The sequence below is a fragment of the Sminthopsis crassicaudata genome, chromosome 3 (genome assembly GCF_048593235.1).
Source record: "Sminthopsis crassicaudata isolate SCR6 chromosome 3, ASM4859323v1, whole genome shotgun sequence".
Classification (NCBI taxonomy): domain Eukaryota; kingdom Metazoa; phylum Chordata; class Mammalia; order Dasyuromorphia; family Dasyuridae; genus Sminthopsis; species Sminthopsis crassicaudata.
The window spans coordinates 59,077,831-59,095,966 of record NC_133619.1 but is presented as its reverse complement, the minus strand read 5'-3'; the positions used below and the strand labels follow the sequence as shown (position 1 = coordinate 59,095,966).

Sequence of the window (18,136 nt, the reverse complement as noted above, 5' to 3'; positions counted from 1 at the left end):
ATTGAAACTGTTTTCTCCAAGGTTATCAAGGATGCTTTAATTGATAAATCAAATCAATATTCATCAATTCTCATTGTTCTCGATTCTTTATAGTGTTTAACATTATTTACCATCACCTCCTCTGCATAATTTCTCCTAGTTTGGGTTTTGGTGACATTATTCTCTCTTGGTTTTTTTCCTATCTGTCTTGACTGTTTTTTCTCATTCTCTTTTGCTGGAATATAATTCATTTTCTTCCTCTGTGAATGAGCATATATGGTAGGACTCTTTCCTGGGGCTTCTTTTTTCCTCTCTTGACATTTTTGGTGATCTTGTTGTGGTTGTTCAGTTGTTTCAGTCATGCCTGGCTCTTTGTAATCCCATTTAGGGTTTTCCTAACAAAGATACTGAAGTGGCTTTGTCATTTCCTTCTCAAGCTCATTTTATAGATGAGGAAACTGAGGCAAACAGGCTTAAGTGACTTACCCAGAGTCACATAAGTAGTAAGTATCTGAGACCACATTTTAACATAGGAAGAGAAATCTTTCTGACTTCAGGTCCTTTATTCTATCCACTGAGCCACCTAGCTGCAGCTACAGTATTCAATTTTCCTTTTGTGTGTGACTCCCATATCTATGTCTCTGGCCCCCATCTGTTTCTGTTCCTGCAACAACAACTTCCTGATAGACATTTTTACCTTGACATCCTATAAATGTGTCAAATACAAGATTTTCTTTTTTCCTTTTTTTTTTTTCTGAGGCTGGGGTTAAGTGACTTGGGGTCACATAGCTAGGAAGTGTTAAGTGTCTGAGATCAGATTTGAACTTGAGTCCTCTTGAATTCAAGGCTGGTGCTCTATCCACTATGCCACCTAGCTGCCCCCAAATACAATATTTTCAAAATGATAATACCTCATTTTTCTCCTCTTCTGCCTGAATTCACTATGTCTTTTAAGAGCATCACCTTCCTCAGTGATCCAGGCTTATCACTATGCGGTAATCTTTGATTTTACATTCTCCCAAACTCCTCATTTCTAATCAGTTGCTAAGTCTCATTTATTCTGCCTCCATAAACTCTCTTGCATTTACACTCTTTTTTCCTCTCCCATAACCACCAAATGGGCCCTCATTCCCTCAGGTTTAAACTTCATCATTAGTGTCCTAATTTGTCTTTCTGCCTGGGTTTCTCCACTCCAATGCATTTTTCACAGAGCTGACAAAATCATATTCCTAAAGCACAAGCCTGACCTGTGAATTTCCAATGTCCTATTTTAGCATCATCAGTGATTTCCTATCATCAGAAAATAGAGGCTTTTGATTTGATGGCTAAAATTCCTCCCTATTGGGCTCCCATCTCTCTTTCCAGGCTAATTTTATATCATACTCTTCATGTTTTACATTCTGGCCAAAATGGTCTACTTGATAATCCAGGTATTTAATATTCTACCTCCCATCTCTTCCCTTTACCTCAAATGCTTTCCCTTCTCACTTTCATCTCATGGGATTCTTAGCTCCCTTTCAAGATTACTTCTTGTCATTGTCTTCACAAAGTTAAGTGACCCAGGAGATAGAGTGCTGAGCCTGGAGTAAAAAACACCTGATTTCAAATACAGCCTTAGGTACTTTTTAGCTGTCTGACTCTGAGGAAGTCATGTAACCTCCATCTGTCTCAGTTTTACTTAAAAAAAAATAACAGCAGGCAACTCCTTAGATGGTTGTAAGGATCAAATAAGATAATAATTATAATGTACTTAGCATAGTAAATGCTACATAAATGTAACAGTACATGCTATATACATAAATGTTAGCTATAAGATATAATTAATAAAACCTCTTCCAATCTTCTCAGGTGTTAGTTCCCTTCTCGTCCCGCAAAATAATATTTTGCATTTACTTATCTAATACTTGTCATTATCTCTACCTCCAATGGAATACTAACTTCTTGAGGGTAGGGATGATTTCATTTTTGTCTTTGAATCACTAGTATTTAACACAATGTCTGCTACACAGAATGCACTTAACAGATGTTCATTGAATTGAGTTCTAGTGTTCTCATACTGTGTTAGGGGTTATTTAATGAATAACGAATAAGTTCTGGTGCTAATGCAAAAGAGATATGATGTTTCATAAATATAAGGTGCTCCGGATATGGAAACTTTTTCATTTACCTGACCTCACTCTGCTTCTACATTTTAAAGTTTCTCCATTATAACTAGTGTTTTCCTGACTCCAAGCCCAGCATTTTTTTCCATTGCACCATATTAGCTTTAGTCTATACCTGTTCTGTATAAAGAGGCTTTTCCCATGCTTTTATGGATTCCTAGGTCTTTGCTAATCCAATCATAGTGAAATATATTAAGTGAAAAGTTTCATGTGACAAATGATGTCATTAATCCTGCTCATGTACACATATGTTCCATATAATAAAAATTGCACTTGGGTATCAATTCTTTGCCATGTATATATGCTGGGGGAATAAGGCTAGAGAGTAAAAGATGAGGGGGGTTACTGAAATGAGGTTCACTGTGCATCAACAACATAATGCAGCATTTAAAGAAAAAGAAAAAGAAACAAGCAAATGTTAGTCCTGTATTCACTGAGAGAGGATGGAATCCCAAATGAGAGAGGTGATTATACTGTTGCAGTTTGCCCTGATTAGATCTGGGAAATATTTTTTAGGAATGATCTTTTGGATCATATCAAGAGGAAGGAGAACAGAATGTTGATGTGATTGAGATTGTGACATATAAAGATCAATGAAGTTGGGGATATTTAGCCTGGAAAAGAAAAGGCTTGAAGTGCAAGGTATTATAGGATGAGGGGAAATTGATAGCCATGTAGAAGGACTGTCATCTGGAAGAAGGAACTAAATTTGTTCTGTCGGCCTCAGGAGAGAAATCTAGGAGCAAGGATGGACATTCCAGAGAGTTGGTTGTTGGCTTGGTAGGTATCCAACAGATACTTATTAAGTGTTTATAATGGGTCAGGTGGCCAAGTAAATACAGCACTCACCCTGGAGGCAGAAAGATTTAATTTCATGAGTTCACTTGGACCTCAGACACTTAGCTGTGTCACCCTGGACAAGCAACAATCCTATAAAAGGTAAAATTAGCCAGAGAAGGAAATGGCAAATCACTGCAGTATCTTTGCCAAGAAAATCCCAAATGGGATCATAGTCAGATATAATTGAAAAATGGGCCCAACATTATGCTTTAAGCAAAAATAAAGTGCCTGCCCTCAGTGGATGTTTTGCTTTTACAATGTGAGTCCTATCACTCAATGGCCTGTGCCATTCTTTCTGAAGATTCTTGTCAAGAAGGCTTTTTCTCACATTTCTGATTGTTTCTGGATTGACCTTGATTCACTGTGACTGTTTTGTTTTCTCTTGAGTCATGTATGGGTTTCTGACATAAGCCATGGCAAAACTACTGGGATCTTTGATATAATAGATGGTCAAATTTTTAGTGAATATTCATTTCAATGGCTATCATTCTGTAATCCAGAAATTTTCCACATATCAAATATTGCCTCATTTTCCCTCATAAATCTCTTCTGAATGTTCTCTCAGCAAACTCAGAATGGCTTCTTTGGTGTGAGATGAATTAACTAATGCTAAAAAAACAAAACAAAACAAAACAAAAAAACCCACAAAAAAAACCCCTCCATTTCAAATCCCATCAATGGAATTCCTTTAATCCCGCTAAATTTAAAAGAGATGCATTCAGTTTGGCATCTCTTCCCTTTGCCTTTATTGATCTCTCTCACTCAAAATCTATAATCCAGTCCTTCCTTCTGTGGCATCTCAAATAGAATCTTTCTTTCTTCTTATAATCTCTGATAATGTTCTCTTACTCTAATTTGACTTGATCCCTTACACAATGGATCATTGATTTTGAGTGGGATGTAATCTCAGAGATCACTTTGTTTAACTCCCTAATTTTACAGTTGAGGAAATTGAGAAGTGCCCTCCCCAAGGTCACATAGGAAGGACCAAAACCACTCCAAATCCAATATCCTTTCCTCTGTTCCATCCTGGGAATTGTGTTTTCAGTTGACATATCCCTAAAAGAATCTCCTGCATTTTTTTTGTATGCTTCATAGCACTAAATAATGCTACTGGTGTTCTTCAAATTAGCCAAATGTTCAAAAGTTGGATTTTTTTTTTGGTCAATTTCTTTTTTAAAGATTCTCTTTTTTGGAGGCAGTTGGTGACTTGCCCAGTGTCACACAGCTAGTCTGTAGCTGGATTTGAACTGGGTTCCTCCTGACTCCAGGGCAAATTATCTATTTACAAATTTAGTTCTTTCTTCCAGATGAAATTCACCTAGCTGCCCCCTATTAAAAAAAGCAAAACAAAAACAACATCTTAAAATATCATCAAACTCTCATTATAGTAAGAAGCAGAGAGAAGTAATTCACAATTGCATGGCACTATAAGGTTTACAAAGTACTTTTCTTACAATTACTCAAGCATTATTAATACCTTTGTACAAATCAGGAAACTGAGGCATAAAGAAAGAAACTGACTCACTTTAGCTTTGTGACAGAATTCCCTTGCAGGGGCAGTATGCCTTCCCTCTACAGCATATATTGGAGGGTTGCTGTTCTGTACATAATTTTTTCATACCCCATTTGTAATTTACTGTCTCGCTTGCCAGCAATTTTCAAGGACAAAACATACACATCTCATCCTTTTAAACCTTAGAAATGGATTCATGTTTAGCATAAGTAGGAAATCTGTTTCATTTTGGCGGGAGAGCAATGCCATGTTTTGAAAAGAGGAGATCAAAGACACTTTTTATTTATCTTTGGAAGAAATAATTTGGAATACAGTGGTTTTAATTTCTATTGTTGTTGTTTATTTTAAAAGAACTTTTTATCTTTGATTTTTATATCCCACCTTTTTCTGGATATTTCCTCTCCTTGGATTTTGATTCCTCCCATACAACAAAGAATAGCTAAATTAAAACAACCCATACAATGCTTTATCTGACAATGCAGACAATATTCTGCAGACAATATGTAGTCTTCCTAGCTCTGCATCCTGGGCCATTGCCAGTCATCTTTATTTTTTTCCTGCCACTGAACTTTGATGATTCAGAGAGAATGAGGCTGATGACATTGTACAACTCTTGTCTCATTTAATTCATGGCCGAGTCAAGACATTACCCCATAATGTCATTAGTTCTCTTCTAAAACAAAAGAAGGAAACAAACATTTATTAAGTACCTTGCATATTCTAGATACTGTGCTAAATGTTTTATAATTATCTCATTTGATCTTCATAATAACTATGGGAATGATGTACTATTATGATCTCCATTTTTACTATTGACAAAATTGAGACAAACAGAAGTTGTGACTTGCTCGGTATCACACAACTAGAAAGTGTATGAAAATGAATTTGAGTTTTGGTCTTCTCAACCCCAAACCCACTATTCTATCCAGTGCACCATTTAGCAACCTCCAAGATGGCCATCACTCTTCCTTGGGCCAGAGAGTTGGAGAAGCCTTTTCTTCTCCAAAAGAAAGTTTGAGATTTTTTATTTACACTGTCATTATTTCAGACCTTTAAACTATCATATAATTAAATTTTTTTTGTCTCAGGGTATTAAAGGAGGTCTGATTTTCACCTCCTAAAAGTAATAAACTCGGGTATAAAGTATCTCATTGCCAAGCAAGACCTATTTGTTCTGGTTTCCATTGTAATCCTTTCTAGACAGTAAAATAACTCTTATCATCCTCTCCAGCTTTAGAAAGAGCCCCCAGCCTTTCTGCTGTCTCTGTTTATCTACTCAAGAAATATCATGCCATGATAGATGATACTTCACATTTTCTATATCTTTGGTTTTCCACTACCTCCATTTACTAATACATTCTTCCCACCCTCTCTCTTACCCAGCCAATGAGTCATATCATATAGTAAAGAATAAAAAAGGAAGAAGGATAATTGGGGGTAGAAAGAGAGAAATCAATTCATCAAAACTAACCAGCAAAACTCAAGTCTGGAGGCATATACAAAATATGTAGTTTCCCCTTTTTTTAACCCCTTTACTCTTTTCAAAGAAGGGAAATTTTTTTTCTTATTTTCTTCTAGATCAACTTCAATCACTGTAATAATAGAGCATTTGGTTTTGAGTTTGGGTTACAAAGTTTCTTTCTATTTACATCATTTTCATTATGTATTTTGGTTTTCCAGTTTCATGTACTTTGATTTGTATCAGTTCATAGAAGTCTTCTTGTACTTTTCAGTATTCCAAATATTCATCTTCTTGTGCTTCTTGTATTGCCTTATATTCATGTTACCACAATTTGTTTGGCCATTATTATTTGGCCCAGTTATTGGAGATATCCTTATTGCTATAAAATATGTACCTTGCTTTAAAAAAAATGCTGACTAAATCTCAGAGAGATGATTAAGTTGTTAGTCAGTAGTAATTCATGGAGTAAGTATAATTTTCACATTTTAAAAGCAAATTTTGAAATGTGTTAATGTTAGCTTTAAGGAAAATAATGAATCATAGGTATGCAGAAACTTCAATCTATGACTTGACAACAGCTCAGGTCATCCACAGATAATATACACATATATTCATGATAAAGTCAAAGAAATGTATTATTCAGCTTCCAATTTTTTAAAGAAGAAATTGATGTACACTCTTACACAATTTTAACTGCAGTGTTTTAAAAAGACTTTTTAATAGGGTTATATTTAAATAAAAAGTTGGAAAGAATTCAAGGAGATAAATGGTAAAGAATGCCAGAAAGCTATTTCATTCCTTGCATAATATAAACAGACTAAGGACCTTTCAACAAGATACGACTTTGGGAGATTTTGCCACTTTGTTCCACCTTACTGGTGCTACAAAACCATTTCTTGGTAAAAATATGTTGTGATTTTTAAATTTTGAAACCGGAGTAAACTTAAGAGTAACAGTGAAATTGCTTTCAGTAAATCTTTCTCAATCCCTAATCACATCACTGCTTGCATAACTTCCCTAACATATTACTATGATTTCTTCAGTTGTTTTCTTCCTTCCTTTTTCTCTTTCTTTTTTCTCTCTTTCTTTCTGTCTCTCTCCCTTCCTTTCATCCTTTCTTTCTCTCTCTTTCCTTTCTTTCTCTCCTTTCTTTTTCTTTCATTCTCCTTTCTTTCCTTCCTTTCTTCCTTCCCCCACTCCTTCCTTTCTTCCTTATTTCCTCTCTTCCTTCCTTCCTTCCTTTCCTCCCTTTCCAAATAAGAATATAATCTTATGACCCCAACATTCAAGGCACTCTGCAATCTGACCCTAATCTATCTTTCTACTCTTGTCTCTTGTCACTTGCCTTTCATGTATTCTGCTTCCCTGCTCAACTAGAAATTATTATGATTTCTCCTTGTGTCTCCTATTTCTGCCCTCATCACTTTTTTCCCATGCTATTATTCCTATGCATAGGAATAAACTTTACCCCCCTTGCTCCAAGGTCTGCCTTTAGGGGTTTTTGCTTTTATAGCCCTACTAAGATGCTCCATTCTCCATGAAGACTTCCCTTCTGGACAAAAGTGATGTCTCCCACAAGTTCTTAAGAGTATTTTGCTTGGGGACTTGGTGCTTAACACTTCTCCCTTGTATCATAGTCATGTGTGGGTTTATGTCTCTTTCCATTGCACCCCTTTCTAGATTATCAATTGTTTAAAAGCAGCTAGATCTGTTTTACCTGTATGTAACCTCAGCACATGGCTACAATTCCTTGCACATCATAACAAAAATTAACGAATCTTTGTTGATTTGTTCCTCTGTTAATATTTATAAAATTCAGTTATAGAAAATGATTCTGATAACCTTAGATGACTAGAATTCAGGTCACTATTCATCTAGATCACATTGTGATATCTTCCTAATTGACTTTTCTCAAGTCTGTCCTGCTAATGATTCCTATGCTTCATCTGACACTAATTTTTAAATTTAAAAATAATCTATTTTGTATGGAATAAAGTGGCTGCTTCATCTTTATGTTTTTTGAACACAGAGACCAATCCAAATGTGTTTGACATTCCTGTATGGCCTCTATTGATTCCAAATATAGCATTGTATTTTTGAAAATGCAGTTCAAGTTTTATCAGCCTTTGCTAGAAATGATGACCTTCTTAGTAGATGTCTCTTCTGGGTTTAAACCAAGAACTAGAGATGGGAGCCTAAAAGTAGGAATCCATTTGGGAAAATGATGATGAACTTAAAAACCACAATGTCATTATAAGTTGAGTTCCACGAATTATTTCTCAACATTAAAAAATATGACCATGTCAGATTTTTACCTTGAATTTCGAGGTTCTTCCTCAACATGATGATAGGATTTCTGGGATATTCAGTACATTGTATAAAAATTTAACAGTCTTCATCTCAGTTTCAAAAATACATTTCTGGTAAATAAATTGATAACTAGACTTAGAATCAAGAATCTTGGGTTCAAATTCCAATTCCTAATGCTGACTATATGTATTGGATCCTTTCCAATTATGAAATGGGATAGATTACATGTTGTCCAAAATATACTGGACTAAGAACCAAGAGAGATTTGGTTTCAAATTTTTTCCTTAGAACTCACTCTATGAGACTATGGGCAAGTTACTTGATCCCTCTGAGTCTGTCTCCTCCTTTATAAACTGGAGGCAGTACTTACTTCCACAGGTCTGTTGAAGATGAAATGAAATCAGTCTTTCATAGTTCAGTTCTGAATTACCAATCCAATATTCTTTTTCATTAGAAGCACCATACTTAATTTGGCCCTCTGCTTTTCTTTTTGTCTTATTCATTTTGCTGGCATCATTAATTTATGCAGCCCATTTATCTATCTAAAGGCAGAAATTGCAAGGAAAGGTCAAGAACAATTTAATGTAGGCACTGGGAGACAATGTGAGTGAAAATAGATATGGGGGAAAGAAATTTTTAAAAATGAAGGACTGTTAATAATAGAGCAGTTTGACTGGAATGTGGAGAACATGAAAAGGAATAATTCAAATAAGGTAGGTTGGAGTCAGTTTTATAGGCTGAAAAATGTACATCAAGAACATCAAATAGTTATAAGTACTATATAACTCACATGGATCAATGTTGATATCCCCTTAATAGTGAAGAAAACAGCCAATCCATACCTATACAGTTTATGTGACTCTCAAAAAATTAACATGGGGATCCACTACCTAAGCCTTCCTTGTTTTCTTTTGACATGGATACATTAGAACATGAGACCTGCCCATCAGTTAGCCCATTTTCCCTCCTACTCATACTTCCTTTTGATAGTATCTTTTAGAGCCTTTCTGCCCACTTCCTTTTTGTATTGGGTAAAGAAGCAAATTAAACCAAATAAAGATAAAATTAACATATAGGTAGGAGCAATTTACACTCTTATGAGGAAACTGTCTACATAAATTATCATTTATAAAATCAGCAAAAGAAAATACAAGGAGCGAAAGAGAATCATAGAGACAAAAATTAAATATGAGATGTCTAATGAAAAAGCACATTAGATTAGTAATCCAGAACTGAACTCTTAAAGTCCAAAAATTGGCCCAAAAAGTTTGCCTAATTATGCAACTCTTAATGAATTTGTGATTTCATTAATGAGGGTATTCCCTCCAAAGCTGCAGATCTCCATGTTCTTTCATGTGCTAATATTCTTGTCCTTCCATGAACCTTTAGTAAAGAAAAAAAAAAAACTAATGTTCTAGATGTCTTGAGATTTTTTTTAAAAAATGTTTCTTGGCACCAGAGAAGCACAAAAGTTGTTCATTTGTTCTTGCTACATGATTGACTTGCCATCTTTACTAGTCATACATTTCTTGGATAACTTTGTTCAACAAATATATTGCAACATAAAAAGATAAAAATAATGCTAACTCACTGACTTTTGCAAGGATGTAAAATTGGGCAACAAAGAAAGAGGCAATATTATATATGGATAGAGAGCTGGCCTTAGACTGGAGAAGTCCAGTGGTATCTAGTGCTAAGTTTATGACCTTAGAAAAGCCACTTAATCTCTACATACTCCAGACAGATTTTTGTAATTCTAAGTTACGGAATAGTTGCTACTATCTGTCTTAGTGGAAGGAGTTTCCTCACTTGGAGTTCCCTATGCCAGTAAAATCACAAATCTGTATTTTAAAGAGGGAGGGAGAAATAGACATTTGTATAAAGCTCCCAATAATTAGAATTAGCTCACCATCCCAGAAATTACTCTCTGCTTAATAAGAAGGGGAAAAAATGCAGTGAAAATTAAAGACTATTAGAACGGAAAGGCACCTTGGATCTTGAAAATGGTTCAATGTTAATTTCACCTTAATAGTGAAGAAAACAGCCCATCCACACCTATCCTGTTTGTGTGACTCATAAAATTAACATAGGGGATCCACCTTCTAAGCCTTCCTTGCTTTCTTTTGACATCTTATGGATACATGTAGATAAAGAAGCTGAAACCCAGGAAGGTGATAATTTGTCTCACTGGTTAATGGAAGAGTTGAACTAAAACACAAGTATCCTGATGTCCAAGCCAGTCTTCTCTCTACTGTACCATACTGTTTTTCTCTCACCATATTTGATACCCATCCCTAATGAAGAATGGAAACTTTAATTATGATTGGGTTTTAATGAGATCTATTCCGCTCCCTTACTGCTTGTGTATAGTTAGTATAACTGAGTGTTACTTTTGCTTCTGAGCTGTCAAAGAAAACTGAGTTTAAGCATCTGAAATTCTATCTATTTAGACAAAAGAAAAAAGACAAATTGAGAAAAATCAATTCTGCAATTTGGACATGTAATCTCTGATGCATTATCTAAACTGATGTCATTTTTACTTCTTTTTTACATTCTATCTCTCTAGAAATAATAATAATGTTAATCTGAGGATTATGGTATAATAATTATGCTTTAATAAAAATTCCTATTTTGAATAATAATTATTATTAATCTCATCTCCTATCAATCTACTTCTGTTAGGTTTTCTAATGACCATTTTCTATTGTAAACTCCTTGAAGACAGGCATTATCTTTTGCTTTTTTTTTTTTTTTTTAATATTCCCAAGGTTTATACTCCCAAAGCACACTGCCTAGCACAAAAAGTACATAATAAATGTTTGTTGATTGATTCATTGATCCAGGCTATATGGCACTAGGGATTCTCAGAGATCTGGTGGAAGAAATCATTTCTTAGACAGAGAACCCTTCTCCATTGTCAGTAAGCCAGTGTAACCTTTTCTTTTATTGTAGATTCCCTTGGCAGTTGGGTGAAATCTAGGGACCCCTTTCAGATTATGTTTTTAAATGCCTGAGGTAAAGTATAGAGCATTACATTAGGAAATCCATTTTGTTGGAAGAAAATAATTATATATATATATATATACTATTACATATGTTATATTATATATATAATATAATATATATTTATATAAACATAAATAACTATGTATATTTAAAGATCACAGTACCCAGATTAAAGCTTTGCTCTAGACCTAACTTGTCTTCAAGTCCAGGCCACTTGGAGTTGAATAAGGTCTAACTGTTGCTTGGCTATCACATACAGTGTAGTAATTTTTATTTTGTGGAGCTGAGAAGCAGGATTGAATCAAACCAGCAGGGGGCATCATGAGTAATGTAAGTAACCTCACCATGAGTAAGTTTCTGAAATGATGCATTTCTTCTTAAGAGAGGAAAAAACAAACAATTCCTCTCTCCTGTCCCCCTACCTAATTTCTTTAATTTAGGTAAAATCCAAATAAGCATGCTGGGTCCATGAGATAAATGGAAAAGCTATCATACTTTAAACACTTCTAGAAGTTGTACTGATTTTTTTTAAATAGTTTTTATTTACCAGATATGTGCATGGGTAATTTTACATTGACAATTGCCAAACCTTTTGTCCTAATTTTTTCCCTCCTCCCCCCCCCAGATGGCAGGTTGACCACTACATGTTAAATATGTTAAAGTATAAATTGAATACAATATATGTATTAATGTCCAAACAGTTGTTTTGCTGTAAAAAAAAGAATCGGATTTTGAAATAGTGAGTTGTACTGATTTTTAGTAGATGTTAATCAAGGGAGCTCATGCTAAACACACACACATACCCCTTACCCTTGTAATCCACTGCTGGATTGTGATCTTTAGTCTTGCATTAGTGTCTGTAATTCTGCTATTAGGAAATACTTGTTCCTTTCACAGAAAAGTCTCTTTTAATCCTCAGTGGGCCTGGCTTTTAGCTGGAACTGAATTATGTTTCAAAATCTAAAATCGCTGAGAATCAGTCTAGAGGCACAATAAGGAATGAGGACAATGAGGGGGTGCCCCAAAGTATTTAGTGAGCTCGGGGTCATTAATCAATAGTAAGGCCCTGTGGTCTGGCTGCCAGCTGTGCCAGACAGAGAAAGTCAGTGACCTTGGTGGAGGGCAGTGTTCGCATAAACCCACAGCTGCATTTCAGACAGTAGCTCATTTGACAAAGTCAAAACCACCAGGGTACTGACAGTACAGTGTTGGCAAAGGAGGCAAGTGTTTCTGTTTCATATCTAATGGGATGGTATGCATTCGGGCAAGACGAGAGAAAAACTAAATTTGGAGTTAGGCTGCAGGCAGAGAAATTGGATGCCTCTATTCCAGTCTCCTTTTATGGATGGGAAAATGTATGTAAAGATATGGCTATATAACTTGTAGCATTCTTCCATTCTGTATTCTTGCAGTGGGCCACCCTATCCCTGTTCAACAGAATCTGCACCCCACACCAGAACAGATTGATGAATTGCATCAGACCTACCTGGAGGAATTAAGAAAATTATTTGAGAACCACAAAAGAAAGTATGGAATCTCAGAACAGGAAACTCTCATTTTTAAATAAACACGGCTGTGGAAAGTGTCAAAGACGTCACAAGAACTTTCTGGCATTGAAAGAACTGTCTCTGCATCCATTACAACTGGTGCCTGTCAAAGACTATGTTGTGCATTTAATGAATGTTTAAGAGTTATAAGAGGGCCTGGATTTTTTTTTCTTTCAAATACTGTGTCAAATTATCACACATTGCCTTCAGCCGCAGTGATATTAATAATCAAAAATCCAACAAGAGGAGAGAGCTATTGAAAGTACCTATGTAAAGATCCTTAAAGTTAAGAATTATCCAGAGATAATCTTCAAATTCCATTTTTTGCAGGCCACAAGTTCTAAGGTGATGGGAAAGGGCTAGATTTATTTTTTTCAATTAATTAATATTTATTAAGCACCAGACAATGTGTTAAGCTCTGGGGATACAAAAAATGTAAAATACAGACAATCCCTTTACAAAATGCTGGGCTCTGTGCTAAGTTCTGGAAATACAAAGAAAGATAAAAGGCAGACAATTTCTGTCCTTAAGGAACTTATACTCTAATGAAGAGACCACATGTATAAACTATATATACATATGTGTATACATATATATGTGTAACATGCTATATATATTACATGTATACATACACACATATACAGGATAAATTGGAAATAATCAACAATGGGAAGATGCTAGAATTAAGAGGATTCAGGAAAAGAAGGTGGGATTTTAACTGGGTCTTGAAGGAATTCAGGAGGCAGAGATGAAAAGGAAGAACATTTCATGCATATATATAATCCCCAAATATTAAAATTGTGGGTTTTTAAAATGTGAGATAAATTTTAGACTTTTAATTTAGACTGTCCAATTTAGACAACTTTCTTATGCTCTCTGAATCCTGGTTTTCCTTATCTTTTAAATGAAGGTGTTAGGTAAGATATCCTTTTGAAATTCCATCCCACTCTAAATCTATGTACCTGGGGGCCTTGATTTTCAAAAAGCTTGGAAATATTTTCACTGTTTGGTACTGCTATTGTTAAGTAGTACAGCTGCGGTCCTGCACAGGTGGACTATTGAGTTGCTAATGTATATCATCACTTGACAAAAGGAATCAGAGGTGCAATGTTATTCCTGAACCAATGGACCATTAGCTGATGCTACTACTTAATACATAGACCATTTGAGTCTTTTGGGTATACTAGCTAACTTCATTGAGAACTCTCGTATTTGTGTGCAATTGTTGAATCTGCCATATGAAAGCCAAAGCTGATGATAGCAGTCATCAATCTCTCCACACTTCCCTATTTGAATTCATATTTGAACATAGACAAATGTACTCATCTGTCATTGAGTCTAACTAGAGAAGGCCCACACATTTTGCATGGGTTATTATTATGAGAGATTTTTACAGTGATGTAAATAAGTATTGAAAATGGTCCAAGTGATTCTTGCCTTGCAAAAGACCCCGTACTTGGGGCAGCTAGGTGGTGCGATGGATAGAGCACCAACCCTGAAATTAGGAGGACCTGAGTTCAAATAAGGCCTCAGATAGTTAGAAGCTGTGTGATCCTGGGCAAGTTACTTAACCCCTATTGTCTCCTCCTCCCTAAAAACAAAACAAAACAACAAAAATAACTCCTGCAGAAAGAAGGCCCTCTTCCCCAAGGATTTGTTTAGTGATTTCAATCATGATTGACTCTTCATGACCCCTTTGAAGGATTTTCTTGGCAAACCTACTGGCTTTCATTTCTTTCTTCACTTCCAGAGGATGGCAACACATTTTCCACAATGGACATAGGGATAAACTACCCCAAGAATGAGGCTCAGAATTTGAGATTTTGGAGGGCCTTCAGCAGTCATTTAGTCTAATCCAAATACAAAAGGAATCCCTACTACATTAGCTAACAAGTAATTATCCAACCTATTATTTGAAATCTTAAAAGTATAAGGTAAGAAAATATACTTTTGCAACAGGATAATCATAACAGGGAAAGGAAAGTGAGAAGCAAAGGGAACTGGAAATAGAGTCATCTGTTCTCTTATTTCTAAGCACATCATCAATTAAGCATTCATTACTTTTAAGTGCCTAGTACTGTCCTAGGTGCTGAGGATAAATACAAGTCAGCTAGTTCTGTCCTCAAGGAGACTTTAGTCTACTTGGGGGAATAGGGAATACAATATCACTGTGATGGAATAGAGATAAAGAGACTAATAACTGGGAATCTACACAGGTTTTTTGAAGGAAGAAACTCCATTTGATCCTTGAAGTGAGCTAAAGATTTCAAGAGACGGAGATGAAGTGAATGCTACAAGTATACAGTATACCTATACAAAGGCCCAGTCATGAGAAATGGATTGTTTTGGATGGAAAATGGCGACTAAGTCATTTTGACTGGAGTATGGAGTGCATGGAAAGGAATAGTAATATGTAACCAGCCTGGGAAGGTAAGCTAGATCTAGTTTTTACTGGGCATTCAGTGTCAGATGGGAATTTATATTTTTCTCCCTAAAAATATTAGGGAGTTTTAGTGAAGTTTTCTTACACAGGGGAATTACAGGGAGACCTGGTTATGTGTGGAGACTAGATTGGAGAGAAGAAAGACTGGATGCCAGAAAAATAAGTAGGAAGCCACAGGAGAGATGATGAGAGCCTGCTATATCAGTTTAAGATCGTTCATATTTGGTCACTTCATTAGACCCTGAGAGCATCACTTTATTGCAATAAAGTATTTTATGTTTATGATGACTTTCAAGGTCATAACTTTAAAAACAAATGGGTCTTTTATCTATGATTCTGCTGAGCAGAAAATTCCCAAATTAGAAATACTCTGTATTGATGCAGATCAACAGCTTGTCCACAACTGCATAATACAGTGGTGAGCAGGAGATGGGGACGTGGGAGGAATGAGGATGGACTAAGCAGTGAGTGCTATATCTAGGGTCACTGAGCTAGTATGTATCAGAAGCTGTTCTTGAACTCAGGTCCTTCTGATTCCAAGGCTCTCTATCCACTACACCATAACAATATAGGACTCTTTTAAGGTTCCATGATCAGAATGAGTATACTCTAAATTCATTGGTAGGCAAGTCAAACACCAGCAACTGTGATACTTCCAGCTTTTAAAAAAATAGAATATATTAAAATTATCGAAGCTAAAAAGTTTGTAGTTGGACCTTGGGATTGAGTTCATCATCTGTTATGGAGAAAGTTAAATCCTGTACCATGTTCCCAAACCAAGCCACCTACACTCCATCTATTATCCTCATCTTCCCTTTCCCTCCCTCCCCTAGAACCTTGGTCTCTAGAACCATCTTAGGCTCTGATAAGAGAGCCTTTGTCGTATTCTTAGTGTGGAATTTAGGCCATCATTTTCAAACCATGAGAATCTTTTCTAAGCTTTCCCTTATGTATTTTCTTCTGACTATTAGAATGTAAACTCCTTGAAGACAGAGACTGCTCTGTTGTATTTATATACCTAACCTTTGGTACAGTGCTGACAGACACATAGTAAGCACTTAATAAATGCTATATCTATTTTCTGATCTATTTTCTAACCTATTTTATCTAGTTTATCTAAGCCCCTGTCTCTAGGCATTACCTCAATGTTCATAGTCATCAAGAAAAGGTTAAGTAATGACCTATACTCTGTTTTAAAAAGCATGGAACTATATGGTGCAATTTTGGAAAATACTGCCAAAAAAAAAAGTTGTGAGTGCTTAAAGAGATAAGCTTTACAAAATTCTCTTATGTAGATATCATTATTTGATAATGCCAAATAAATAAGGTGCTACTGTATTTTTACCCTTTGGGGTTATAATCTACTAACAGTCACACAAAACAAAAATAGGCCAAGCCTTCATCCATTTTTGGTAATATCCACATATAATTCCTCTTAAAAATAAGTTTAGTTTGAATTCAGATTTCAAAGTAATACTTTAATTCTCTAGAATTCACTCCCATCCTCAAGAAGTTTGCCATAATGCTTCCTTTATTTTCTATAGTACATTTCCCATTTCCTCATTCCTCTCCTGCCAAAGCTCTATTTAAAATTGTTCCCTTTCCACTGGATATGACTTCACTTTCTAGATTTCCTTTAAAACATCTTCATTTTATTTAAATTAAATTTTATGTTTTTCAATGATGAATGTTGGAGGGGATGTGAGAAAACTGGGACACTAATACATTGTTGGTGAAGCTGTGAAAGAATCCAGCCATTCTGGAGAGCAATCTAGAACTATGCACCAAAAGTTATCAAACTGTGCATACCCTTTGATCCAGCAGTGCTACTCCTGGGCTTATATCCCAAAGAGATCTTAAAGAGGGGAAAGGGACCTGTATGTGCCAAAATGTTTGTGGCAGCTCTTTTCGTAGTGGCTAGAAACTGGAAGATGAATGCATGCTCATCAATTGGAGAATGGTTGGGTAAATTGTGGTATATGAAGGTTATGGAATATTATTGCTCTGTAAGAAATGACCAGCAGGAGGAATACAGAGAGGCCTGGAGAGACTTACATCAACTGATGCTGAGTGAAATGAATAGAACCAGAAGATCGCTGTACACTTCAACAACAATACTGTATGAGGATGTATTCTGATGGAAGTGTATATCTTCAACATAAAGAAGATCCAACTCACTTCCAGTTGATCAATGATGGACAGAAATAACTACACCCAGAGAAGGAACACTGGGAATTGAATGTAAACTGTTTGCACTACTGTCTATCTACCCAGGTTACTTATACCTTCGGAATCCAATTCTTAACGTGCAACAAGAAAATTGGATTTACACACATATATTGTATCTAGGTTATACTGTAACACATGTAAAATGTATGGGATTGCCTGTCATCTAGGGGAGGGAGTAGAGGGAGGGAGGGGAAAATTTGGAAAAATGAATACAAGGGATAATGTTATAAAAAAATTACTTATATATACTGTCAAAAATTATAATTATAAAATTAAAAAAAATTTTGAAATAAGAAGAAAATTTATGTTTTTGAATAAACAAATTGATTTTTTCTCTCTACCACTGGTTTAACCCTAATCTACCACCATGGGACTAGTAGCCCTTATAGTAAATCTGTATACTCAAGCAAATCAAATTTCTTCCAAAAAATGTTTCATTCTGAAAAAAAAATCTGTTTTTTTTAAAGATCCACCTCTAAATTATTTGGAAATAATTAGACTTTTAAAAAAATTCTTATCCTGTTTCCTCTACTTGTCCCTCTGGGCTACACTAGAAGTGTGGTAATTAGGTAACCAGACTACTAGTCTTTTGCTGTTTAGATTTTCTAGAATCTCAAATAATCCAATACATTAGTTCATTGA

At 35.4% G+C, this 18,136-nt stretch overlaps 1 protein-coding gene across 2 annotated transcripts in view; it reads left to right on the top strand.

The window, feature by feature from the left end:
* MOGAT1 (monoacylglycerol O-acyltransferase 1) overlaps positions 1 to 17,752 on the top strand; it is a 44,220-nt gene extending 26,468 nt beyond the window's left edge. For both annotated transcript variants that reach the window (XM_074298621.1, XM_074298619.1), the window contains exon 6: positions 12,688 to 17,752. In XM_074298621.1, the coding sequence (XP_074154722.1) occupies positions 12,688 to 12,842 (155 nt within the window). In that variant the 3' untranslated portion in view covers positions 12,843 to 17,752. The remainder of the gene's footprint in view (positions 1 to 12,687) is intronic.
* Positions 17,753 to 18,136: the final 384 nt, after the last annotated feature.